Here is a 12,143-nt window from a genome sequence, read left to right as displayed (position 1 = left end):
AATGAACTTTTAATTTAGGTTTTTGTTTTTGCTTTTTGGGTCACACCCAGCGATGCACAGGGGCCACTCCTTGCTCATGCACTCAGGAATTACTCCTGGAGGTGCTTAGGCACCATATGGGGTGCTGGGAATCGAACCGGGGTCAGCTTCATGCAAGGCAAGCGCCCTACCCACTGTGCTATCACTCCAGTCCCTAATTTATATATATTTTTAAATCAATCTAATATTCTAACTGCCTTAAAAAATTTTAAGTCTTCTGTAAAAAAGGATTATTTCAGAGAGGTCTCTGGAAAAGAATATTTTATCAGACAATTTTATTCAAAGTATATGTAGGGGATATGATAAAAAAAATTATGCCAAAAATTAAATTACACTTTTTTTAGGGGCTACTTCCAGTAGTTTCCAGCAGAGGGTGCAGTGTGGATGCTCTGAGACCACCAAGGCCACACCCAACAGTGGTGTGTATTATGGGGGTGATGATAACCATCACCTGGTGGTTCTTCGGGGAATACGGAACATGCAGTACTGGGGAATCAAACTCAGGGTCTTTACACACGCGAGGCATGTGCTCTGCTACTTGAGCTTTCTCCCCCAGTTCCTATGCTTTCTATAAAATGTGGAGTGTGAAAACATTTATATATTTACAAAAGACTGCACATTTGCTTTAACATAAATTTTAAAGAACTCCATACAAAGGCAACTTTGTAATATACTTTTCAAAATCTTACCCAAGGACAATTTATTTTAACCCGTCGATAATCTATACTGATAAAGCCCTTTATCAGACCCAATTTATTTAGTTCTTAAGTATAAAAGTAAACACTGACATTGGGAAATTAAATCACAAGAGATACTGACATAATTATTAGTATTTCTCCCCGCAGATACCAACAGGAAATCCTTTTCAAAATGCCTTATTGTATTCTAAAAGAAGCCAAGCAAAAATATACTATGGTAAAAAGAAAATGTACTAAGACCACATGTACATTGCAAAAGCTTGAATAAAGTGAAAAAAGTTGAAACAGTTTAATTCCCTGCTTTTTCCAAAGGGAAAAGAAATGCCACAGATTTTCATGAGACTCATAAATAATCATTTTCAGACAGTCCATATGAATTAGACAACAGTTCAATATTCTATTCTGAGTTCTAAGTAATTATGTCCCCATGTTGTCAGTCTGGACTGGAGTGATAGCATAGCGGGTAGGGTGTGGGTGTTTGCCTTGCATGCGGCTGACCCAGGTTCGATTCCTCCGTTCCTCTCAGAGAGCCCGGCAAGCTATTGAGAGTATCTTGTCCACACAGCAGAGCCTGGTAAGCTACTCATGGAGTATTCGATATGCCAAAAACAGTAACAACAAGTCTCACAATGGAGATGCTACTGGTGCCTGCTTGAGCAAATCGATGAACAATGGGATGACAGTTGCTACAATGCTACAGTTGTCAGTCTGGAACTCTGATCATTATTATCATTATTAGAGTCCTATCTCTTGAAAGTTGTCAAGGAAAAAAGAAAATACCCTCATATATGTTTTCAAAAAAGGAGTAATGATTAAAAAGCTATGAGCAAAACAATAATTTTCCTTTTCTTTTTTTATTTTAATTAAAAAAAATTTTTTGCATCCCCGCCCCCACCCGCCGCCTGGCTCTCCTTTTCTTTTTTTAAATGCCAATGATTGGGAACTAAAAATTATTATGTACCAAATGAAGGCTTCATGCATAGTCTACTTTGCAGACCCACATAACAGAGCAAATCTATCTTTTGGAGAAAGCCTTAAGGAAAATACATACTAGGGGGTGACTAAGAGTGAACCAAAATTATTAGTCCAGACAGTGGCTGGAATAGAAGTAGACTCCCACAGAGCATTTTCTATCATTACTTATTTTGGACAAAGATCTTGCTGGTTGACAGAGACCACTGAGTTTTCCTGGAAAATTACACATTCAAAGGAAAAAACTGATGTCACCCACCAGCTAACTGTACACACACACACACACAGACACACACACACACACATAAAGGATATTTGTAAGACACATTTTGCTAAGAGCAGAGAATAACCAGCCAGGTTTAATGACTGAAATTACAAACTTTACTATTTTCCTTTGGATAGACAGAATTCTCTCAAAGGTGGTCAAGCACATGTTAAAAAGTTGGGGGGGTCACACTCAGCATTGCAGGGGGATGCTGACTCCTGGAAGTTGCTGGGAAGAGGGGCATGGACACTCCCTGCACTGCCTGGATGACCATGTGATGCCGGGACTCGAAACCTGAGACTTGTGCATCCAAAATGTGCACTCGAGCCCTCTGACCTCTCTCCCTGGGCCTGAAGTTTTAAATTTTTATACTGTTTCCACTTGCAGATAAAAAAGAATAGCAATACAAAAGTTAGTATGTTTATAGCTACAACTTAATTCTGCACTTCTAAAACTATACAAATTGCAATAGAAAGTGATGGATTTTATATATAGGACATACGGGAGTTGTAAAGCGAAGAATTTTAAGATCACTTCAGGTCTTTAAAATTAACACCATCTATAGGTAGTTTGCATTACAGAAGAAGAATTTAGGATGCTGATATATAAAACACGTACAAAAAGTTGCCATTATCACAGGTCAGGGAGAGAGCTCAAAGAAATGGAGAGTGGAGCATGAGTTTGATTAGTGACAGTTCATGCCCCACTCCCAGCACCAGTAAGTGGAGCCCTGGTGGTACCCAGCACCATAGCCCAAACAACGCCATATCACCACATCACCCGACCTGAGCACCTAAGCCATAGGCCCAGTACTACCAAGCTAAGTACTACTGGGAGTGGCTGCCAGCTGCTCATGCACAGCTGCTCTCCAATTCCATCAAGGGTTATCAATGCCACGACTCTGCTTTTAGCAGTGCCTTGGGAAACAAACGCCACAGAGCTGAAAGGGAAAGCTATGCGAAGAACTCTCCTAGCACTGAAATCCTGCCATTATCTACAGCAACTGCTACTTTCTCTGATTGACTCATTTAAGTGATTTATGGTCTGGAATATCAGAAGAGAGAGACTACTTTTTTTGAAGCGTGAGTCAAGGAAAAATCAGGGGGGTTAAGAAGATAGTTTTGAACATATCTACAAAATCCAACTGATTGATCAGGGTGGTGGTGGTGGTGGTGGGGAATTGGGAACACTGGTTGTGATAAATGTACATTGGTGAAGGGACAGCTATTGGAACGTACTATGACTGAAACACTATCATGAACAACTTTATAACTGTATGTCACGGTGATTCAATACAAATTTTTTTGGAAGAAAATAATAATTAAACTAGAAATTTAATTATGGCATAGTAACGAAAGAGTGGCAGACAAAGCCAAAATATTTATTGTCTGACTCTTTACAAAGCTGGTTGTCTCCTGTTTAAGAGGAAAACGTGTTTGTTGAGAATTTTGAGACCAATAACATATTTACACATAATATATTTCTTCTATTCAAAAATTCAGGAAATTTGTTAAGTAGACACTTCACTTTTAAGGTTAAAACATAATGGTTTACTACTTGTATACTCCAAAAAGTAAATTAGGAGAAAGATAATTTATTGAAGAAAATAATAAATTACAAGATAAAGAAGATAAGACAAATCATGTATTATAGACTTCATTTTCTCAATTTTGCACCATATATGTGATATCCATTCTGACTTAAAAAATGCAAAGTGAGATTTATTGACTTGTTTAGTCACACACCTAATATGTAGTAATTTCAGTCAAATGTTTCTTTAAAGTCTAAGCTTTTCTACACTATTACAGATACAACAAAGGTATTTTTCTTCTTTTTTTTTTTTTTTGTTGGGGGGAGGGTCACACCTAGCAGCACTCAGGACTTACACCTGGCTCTGCACTCAGGATCATTCCAAGCATGGCTCAGGAACATCATACAGGGTGTAAGGAACTGAACTTGGTCAACTGTGTGCAAGATAAGTACTCTACCCACTAGATGATCTCTTCAGTCCCCTGAAGTGTATTCTTGATTTTTCCAGGGCAACACAGGTAAAAATTCTGTCTTGTCATAAATGACTTATAATTATCCCTTAGGAAGGAATAATCTTTTTATCTTCCATTGAAAATACAAGTTATAATCTCCCCAGAAGGAGTAATAGTAGAAAGGACTATTAGATAGGTTCCCTATTTCAATCAGGACTGAGAATGGGCAAAATATAAAATGTCAAACGAAAACGAGGATGACCTGGATATTCACACTGGCACTGAGCCAGAGGTCCTGTAAAAGATGTTTTCCCTCTAAGACCTAAGAAAGTGCAGCACACTACAGTACTTATTGTGCTTTCTCCGACTAGACGAACAGGTGCTACTTGGGACAGAACAAAGTCCTACCAAAACTATGTATGTGGAAATCTAAAAATTTCCACCCATAAGTACACATCATATTTGGAGACTAAGAACCATTAGTTGTCATTAGTTCTGGTCTGGGATTAGAACAAGATAAATATAGCTAGCTAGTATTTACTTATCCTTCCCATAACTTATAGACACTCTTAAAGTGTTTTTTTGTTTTTGCTTTTTGGGTCACACCCAGCGATGCTCAGGGGTTACTCCTGGCTTTACACTCAGGAATTACTCCTGGCAGTGCTTGGGGGACCATATGGGATGCCGGGGATCGAACCCGGGTCGGCCGTGTGCAAGGCAAACGCCCTACCCGCTGTGGTATCGCTCCGGCCCCTTAAAGTGTTATTAACTGTTACAAAAACCCTTACAGGTCCTTACTATTATATTTTATTATCTAGAAACTGAAACACACAGTAGTTAATTAATTTACCCAAGTGGAAAAAAATGATGAAATCAGAATTTTAACTATACTTTGGTTGATATCAAACCTATAAATTCATTATTCAGTGAAACTTCCAGAAGCAATTCTACATATTCATGTATTGGGTTAGATCTAATTTGCATACCAAGATCCAATCAGGTTAAGCAGCTAAATGTACAATTTATTCTAATAAAATATCACAAATACAGCTATTTTTAAAGGCATGCAAAATTAGCATATACCAACTAGCAACTTAGCACATACCTACTGTGATGTTTCCCACGATGCTTTTTAATGTTATGTCACCTATAAAAGAGCAAAAGGGACAATTTTGTATATTAAGGATAAGCTAGAAAATAATTATGGTATATAATATCCCTTAAAATGGTTGGATATCCACAATGCTGCCTAGTAACATTTTGTTTTTGTAATTTTTCTCAGTATCACAAACCTAGTCAGATTTAGCCACAACTCAGAAATGACTAGCTCTAATCATCTGAGCATACTCTCCCTCGCTCTACCATGAGGAGTGGTAGTATAATAACAAAAAATTTTGGGAAAATTTTCCACCATACTTCCTGAGAAACATAGAAGGAAAAAATAGTACCTTAAAAACCCATAATGGGAACAAGAACCCAACACTTTAATGTATTTACTATACATTTTCAATAAAACATCAGTGGATTTACTGGACTTCAAAAAGCTAAGTTTTGAATCAAATAACAAAAAAATATACCCTATGGAAAAAAGTAATCACTGTTACCAGGGGCTCTGGAGTGATAGCACAGCGGGTAGGGTGTTTGCCTTGCACGCGGCCGACCCAGGTTCAATTCCCAGCATCCCATATGGTCCCCTCAGCACCGCCAAGAGTAACCCCTGAGTGCATGAGCCAGGAGTAACCCCTGTGCAATGCTGGGTGTGACCAAAAAAGCAAAAAAAGAAAAAAAGAAAAAAACACAAAAAACAAAACCCAAACAACAACAACAACAAAAGTAATCACTGTTACCATCCTATCAGTTAAGATAACTTCTGTGCTAAGAAATAAAAAAATTCACATTTAATGTTGACCAACAAAGAAAACATTTTCAAAGATTTTTCTATAAAACTATGTATTTCCAACATATTATACTTCAACTATTCATAGTAGAATCCTTTCTCAAATATCAGAAAAAATTGTAGGACTTTTCTTCATATTTGCTTTGTATGGCTCTTGGAGCCATGCTATATATATACATATATAATATCCTACCCGCACGGCAAGAGCCTGGCATGCTACCCATGGCGCATTTGATATGCCAAAAACATTAACAACAAATCTCACAATGGAGATGTTACTGGTGCCCACTTGAGCAATCGATGAACAATATATATGTGTATATATATATATATGTATATGTGTGTGTGTGTGTGTATATATATATATATTTCTGCCCGCATGGCAGAGCCTGGCAAGCTACCCGTGGCATACTTGATATGTCAAAATAGTAAAAATAATGGTCCTCTTTCCCCTGATCCTGAAAGAGCCCCCAATACGCCACAGGGCTACATTAGCACACAACAGGGACGAATGGAGATGTGACTGACACTCGTTCAAGCAAATTGATGAACAACAGGATGACAGTGATACAGTGATATACATATATATATATATATACACACACACATATATGTATATAAAATGTAACAAGGGACTGGAGCGATAGCACAGCGGGTAGGGCATTTGCCTTGCATGCAGCCGACCTGGGTTTAATTCCTCCATCCCTCTCGGAGAGCCTGGCAAGCTACCGAGAGTATCCCACCTGCACGGCAGTGCCTGGCAAGCTACCCGTGGAATATTCGATATGCCACAAACAGTAACAATAAGTCTCACAATGGAGATGTTACTGGTGCCCACTCGAGCAAATTGATGAACAATGGGATGACAGTGCTACAGTGCTAATTAACAGGAGTATAGTAATATTCCCTCCCAACTATAATTTCAAAACTATTCTTAAAAAATAGACATTTTTAGCCACACCCTGTGGTGCTCAGAGTTTACTACTGGCTATCTGCTCAGGAACTCTTCCTGGTGGTACTTACAGGATGCAGGGGGTTTAGCCTGAGTTGGCCATGTGCAAAGCAAGTGCCCTACCCACTGTACTGTCTCTCTGGCACCTAAAGGAATAACTTTTATTTTAGTATTAATCTAGAGAAAGTAAACTCATTTATTTTGTCTTATGTATCTTACAGTATTGATGCCTATCAACATCTAGGTAAAAGCAAAAGATATTTAATTCCTTTGTTCAACAGTCAGTTGGGTTTTGAGAATAAAACAAAAATATTACTTGATATTACTATTTTCCATCATACTTCAAGTGAATATGAACAAGGGATACATTTGTGTAGAAAGAAAAGTTGGGTATGTGTGGAAGTTCATAAAATTATAAAATTTTAGGTTCATAAAATTGTAAGTCAAAATTTTAAGGTTATAAAGATCCTGTTAAGAGTGGGAGACTAACACCCAAGAACTGTAGAAATAAGTACCAGGAGGTTGACTCCATGGCTTCGAGGCTGGCCTCACGTTCCGGGGAAAGGTCAACTCAGAGAAGCGATCACCAACTACATTGTAGTCGAAGGCCATGTGGGGGAAGGGAGTTGCGGGCTGAATGAGGGCTAGAGACTGAGCACAGCGGCCACTCAACACCTTTATTGCAAACCACAACAGCTAATTAGAGAGAGAAAACAGAAGGGAATGCCTTGCCACAGTGGCAGGGTGGGGTGGGGGGGAGATGGGATTGGGGAGGGTGGGAGGGACACTGGGTTTACGGGTGGTGGAGAATGGGCACTGGTGAAGGGATGGGTTCCCAAACTTTGTATGAGGGAAGTATAAGCACAAAAGTGTATAAATCTGTAACTGTACCCTCACGGTGATTCTCTAATTAAAAATAAATAAATTTAAAAAAATAATAATAAAATAAAATAAAAAGATCCTGTTAAATATGTCATGTAAACATGACTTCATTTGGTGTATTTTGTACACTTCCTTCCAATTTTCAAATTCAGTTAATGCAGATTCACCATCACAGGCAAATAGTGGCAAAAGATCAGATAGCTTCTAAGATGGTTTTACTTCCAAAGTCCCCAATCTCCAGATATCCCTTCCCTTGGAAAACAATTCTCTCTTACTACAAGGGGGTGGTCCTAATGTTTTACCTTTAACAAAGGGAATAGGAGATAAGTGACTTAATGTTACTGATGGAAGCAAATTAGATAATGTTATCAACTGGCCCATGGGGGGGGGAACAGCCCACTTGTAAGGAACAAAGGAGGTCTCTGGTCATCAAGATATGAACTGAATCTCACCAAAATCCACAGGACTGAGCCAGCAAGATTATTCTTCCTTGGTTGAAACTTCAAATGAGTTCACAGCCCTGGCTAAGACCTTTATTAAACATGGAAAGATCTTGATACAGAGGACTCCATTAGGAAGACACATTCATAACTCTGACTTACTGAAACTTTAAGAAAATATATGCTTGTTGTTTTCAATTAATTTGGGAGATTTGTTATACAGGAATAATAACCCACTACAGACGCTAAAGGCTGTAAGGGGGGGGGGTCCATAATAAATCAGAAATATGGGAGTACCTTTGAAATCTGTCAGTAGGAACAGGATGGAAGAATTCTGAGGAGCACATTAGAGAAACCCTAAGTTGTTTTGAGCAGAGTTGGCAGAAATTTAGATCTCTGGGCATGCTGCCCATGACAGCTCAAGAGGAAGTGAGGAAATGTTTTTGGAAATTAGGAGGTTCATTGCTTAGTAGTAGAAGAAACTCAGCAGCACTATCACCTGTAGAAATGTGGAAAACAGGAAATGTTCTAATGAACAGAGTGATCTAGCTAAGAATATTTCTAAAGCCAAGGTTGCAGATCCTGCCTATGTATATTTTGCAGCTTACAGTAAAGTGTGAGAGGAGAGATAAACTAAAGAAAAACACTGTTGACAAAATAAAAACAGGACATGAATGTTTTGAAATTTCTCAGTTTCTCAAGATGACAAAATAGTTAAGAATGGCTTCCACACACGCAAAACTCTTTTTAAAAATTAAACTTTCTTCACTTACATAAATTTTCAATCAAAATTGGCCCTCTATAAAGTTTACAGGTGTTGTACCACAATATTTCTACAAGTCTCTTATTTTGAAGAGTCTGGGGATAGGCCTTTGTCCAAGAGTAAACACTGATGTAACTCATAGGATGACAAAATATTTAAGAGAACTCAGCAAACACATGGCCAATTTGTACTAAAAGAGAAAATGATTGTACAAAGTGGAAAGAGAACATTAGGCCTCCAAATTTTACTGGCAGGCAGCAGACGAAGAAGACAACTCAACTGCAAACACACATTTTGTAAAGAGGAGAACTTACAAGGAGGAACCAAGAACTAAAGAGTAAAGCCCATCATCATAAAGAATTATGTACTGGCCTTAGGAGCTGGCATAGGAATTAAGGTACATGTTTGTATGTGGCCAACCCCAGTTGGATCCCTGGCAACACAGGGTCCCCCAAGCATTGCTGGGTATAGGCCTGGAGGCTTGAAAGCATGACTAGGGTTAATTGCCAGCACCCCAGGATTCAGCACCACAGCATTCTCAGGCCCTCACATTGAACCACCTACAGTGTTGGTACTGGTAAGCTTCGGAAGGGGGCCTGGGTCGCCTGGACACTGCTTGCGAGGTTCTCCACCCCATCTCCCCCACCCCTCCCCATGAAAAAAATTTTTTTTCTGCTTTGAGATATAATCAAGGAACCAATATACTAGTACCTGAATTTTAAAATGATATGGATGAGTGACTCTTTTATACCTCCCACCTTTCTACTTCCTAGGCCTTAAACTAGAAAATCTTAACAATTATCCCATGCCTCCCCCATCATTATGTTAGGTATATACAAGGTAAACATAGGCAGAGGATGAGAGAAACGAAACAATGTGTCTCTTTAACTCATAATTCAGAAGAACTACACTTGAGTTAAAGACCTACACCTAGACCTAATTTGATGTAGAGATTCTGGGCCCTAAGATGATAAAGATGAGGCTCTGAAAATCTTGGAGGAGAGTACTTGAGATGGACATGAATCAGCGTGGAAGGGTGGGGGAGGAGAGACTAAAACCTTACAGGTTATCTGGGGACAGACATACAAATTCAAAATCAGTATTTATTATTAAATATCCTAGGTGAAAGTCAACTGTATGAATTAAGTCCCCTCGATGGTTTACCACCTCATCGTGGCAGGGAGTGGCAATGGTGCCAACTGGCGAAGAGTAAACCAATGGGTGCTGCCCAGAGACGCATGCAGGTACTTGTTTGTCAGCGTGCAGATCATTATAACATCCCAGTCGACCAAAAGCTTGCATTTGGTAGACTGGGAGCACCTCTAAGGGTGATTAGAGTCCACCCTAAAGACCTCTGTCCCTCTTGGGGAGCCCGGCAAGCTACTGAGAGTATCCCGCCTGCACGGCAGAGCTTGGCAAGCTACCCGTGGCGTATTCAATATGCCAAAAAAGTAACAATAATGGGACTCATTCCCAACCCTGAAAGAGCCTCCAATATGGCAGTGTTGGGAAGGATGTGCAAGAAGAGGCTGATAAAATCTCAGGGCTGAACTAGGCTGCCAAAATGAAGGACTAAAATGACTATCTGTACTTTCAATACATGTACGCTGGCATCAGAAGCATCCATTGAGTACCCTATGGTGCAAGTACAGAAGATCAAGTATGACATCATTGGACTGATCGAGATGAGAAGACATCGATCACATCACACTGTTTTCGACACTGGAGAAGAACTGTTCCTCGGAACATGCGACAACAGAGGCGTCAGTGATATATCGGTGTCCTTGTCAACACAAACTTGGCCATGAGCACTGATTTGTTCAAATGCCTAATAACCCAAATTGGGTGCTTAACGTTTGAATAGATGTGCTCATTGCCTGCAGTTTCTATCTTTGTCATCTATGCACCAACATCCAACTATGACAAAGAAGAAATTGAGAAGTTCTACATGGAGCTGGAGAAGTTCTATAAAGAAGACCACACCTTCTACAAGTTCTTGTTGGTGATTTTAATGTCAAGATAGGACCAAGAAGGTCTCCCGAAGAACTCCACATCAGGACCAATAGCCTAGAATGGAACGAACAGGGTGAGAAACTGTCTGAGTTCATCATGTCGACCAAGACCATCCATGGTAACTCGAAGTTCCAGAAGGTTGAATCTAAATGTTGGATATGGGAGTCTCCCGGTGGACAGTTCCTCAATGAAATTGACCATATCATATTCAATTGACGGTTTTGAATGACTGATGTTGCTGTTGCCCCAAAATTCCAAACGGGATCAGATCACCGTCTCCTTCATGTGAAATTCTACTTCATGAGGCAGGGAGAAAGGGCTCCAAAATTTAAGAAAAGAACTCCCAGAATGACCGCCAAATGGGAGCTCTTTGGCACTATTGCGGCAATATGGAAAGATAGGATCATTAACAACATCAACGAGGAACACGGTCGACTGGTTCAGCACCTCCATGACTGTGCGAGAAATGCCGAAAGTAAGAAAACTACAAACAGACGCCTGTCTTCGGAAACTCGAGCTCATTCGCCAATGTGGTTTGGTGTGAGCCTCAGGCAATCACAAGCTAATGTCCAAGTTCGCAAAGCTGTGCAGAGAAGCAAAGTAAGACCTCAAAGAGAGAAGAGCAGCAGTGTTGGCAGAAGCCGGGAAAAGTATTTGCAACAACCACCTGTCCTTCGCCAACCATAAGACCAAACTGACTGCCCTCCGACATCCTGATGGATCTATCACATCTTCTGGAAGGATAATGAAGAAGGTTATCCACGACTTCTACTTAGATCTCTTTGATAACCACATCCACCTGCCCACATACCAAATTCCGCAGGATGAATATGTCATTCCCAGTGTTCTCCCTTCTGAAATCTGACACGCCATTTCATCATTAAAGAAGCATACAGCATCCGGTCCAGACAAGGTCAGATCCGAACACCTGAAGAATCTGCCACCAGTACTCATTAATACACTAGCTAGGCTCTTCACACGCTATCTGTTTGAATGCAAGGTTCTGTCCCAATGGAAAACCAGCAGGACCATCCTATTGTACAAGAAGGAAGACATCCATGATATCGGCAACTACCGCCCAATCTGCCTGTTGTCCGTCACCTACAAGATGTTCACTCGAACAAGTTTTCATCCTGAATAGGATGGGCAGAACACTAGATGAAGGACAACCATGTAAGCAAGCCAGATTCTGAACAGGAGTCAGCACGATCGACCATATCCACACAGTGACCAAGCTCCT

The 12,143-nt window shown here is 39.9% G+C and overlaps 1 protein-coding gene across 1 annotated transcript in view; it reads right to left on the bottom strand.

The window, feature by feature from the left end:
- The window catches only part of FAM185A (family with sequence similarity 185 member A), a 43,480-nt gene that overhangs the window by 13,693 nt on the left and 17,644 nt on the right, over positions 1 to 12,143 (bottom strand). Inside the window, exon 5 of the mRNA XM_004602272.2 lies at positions 5,062 to 5,103. Coding sequence (XP_004602329.2) covers positions 5,062 to 5,103 — 42 coding nt within the window. The remainder of the gene's footprint in view (positions 1 to 5,061; positions 5,104 to 12,143) is intronic.

This window comes from Sorex araneus, chromosome 1, assembly GCF_027595985.1.
Source record: "Sorex araneus isolate mSorAra2 chromosome 1, mSorAra2.pri, whole genome shotgun sequence".
Taxonomy (NCBI): Eukaryota; Metazoa; Chordata; class Mammalia; order Eulipotyphla; family Soricidae; genus Sorex; species Sorex araneus.
Note: the sequence above shows the minus strand (reverse complement) of the source record. Positions and strands in the feature narration are given on the sequence as shown.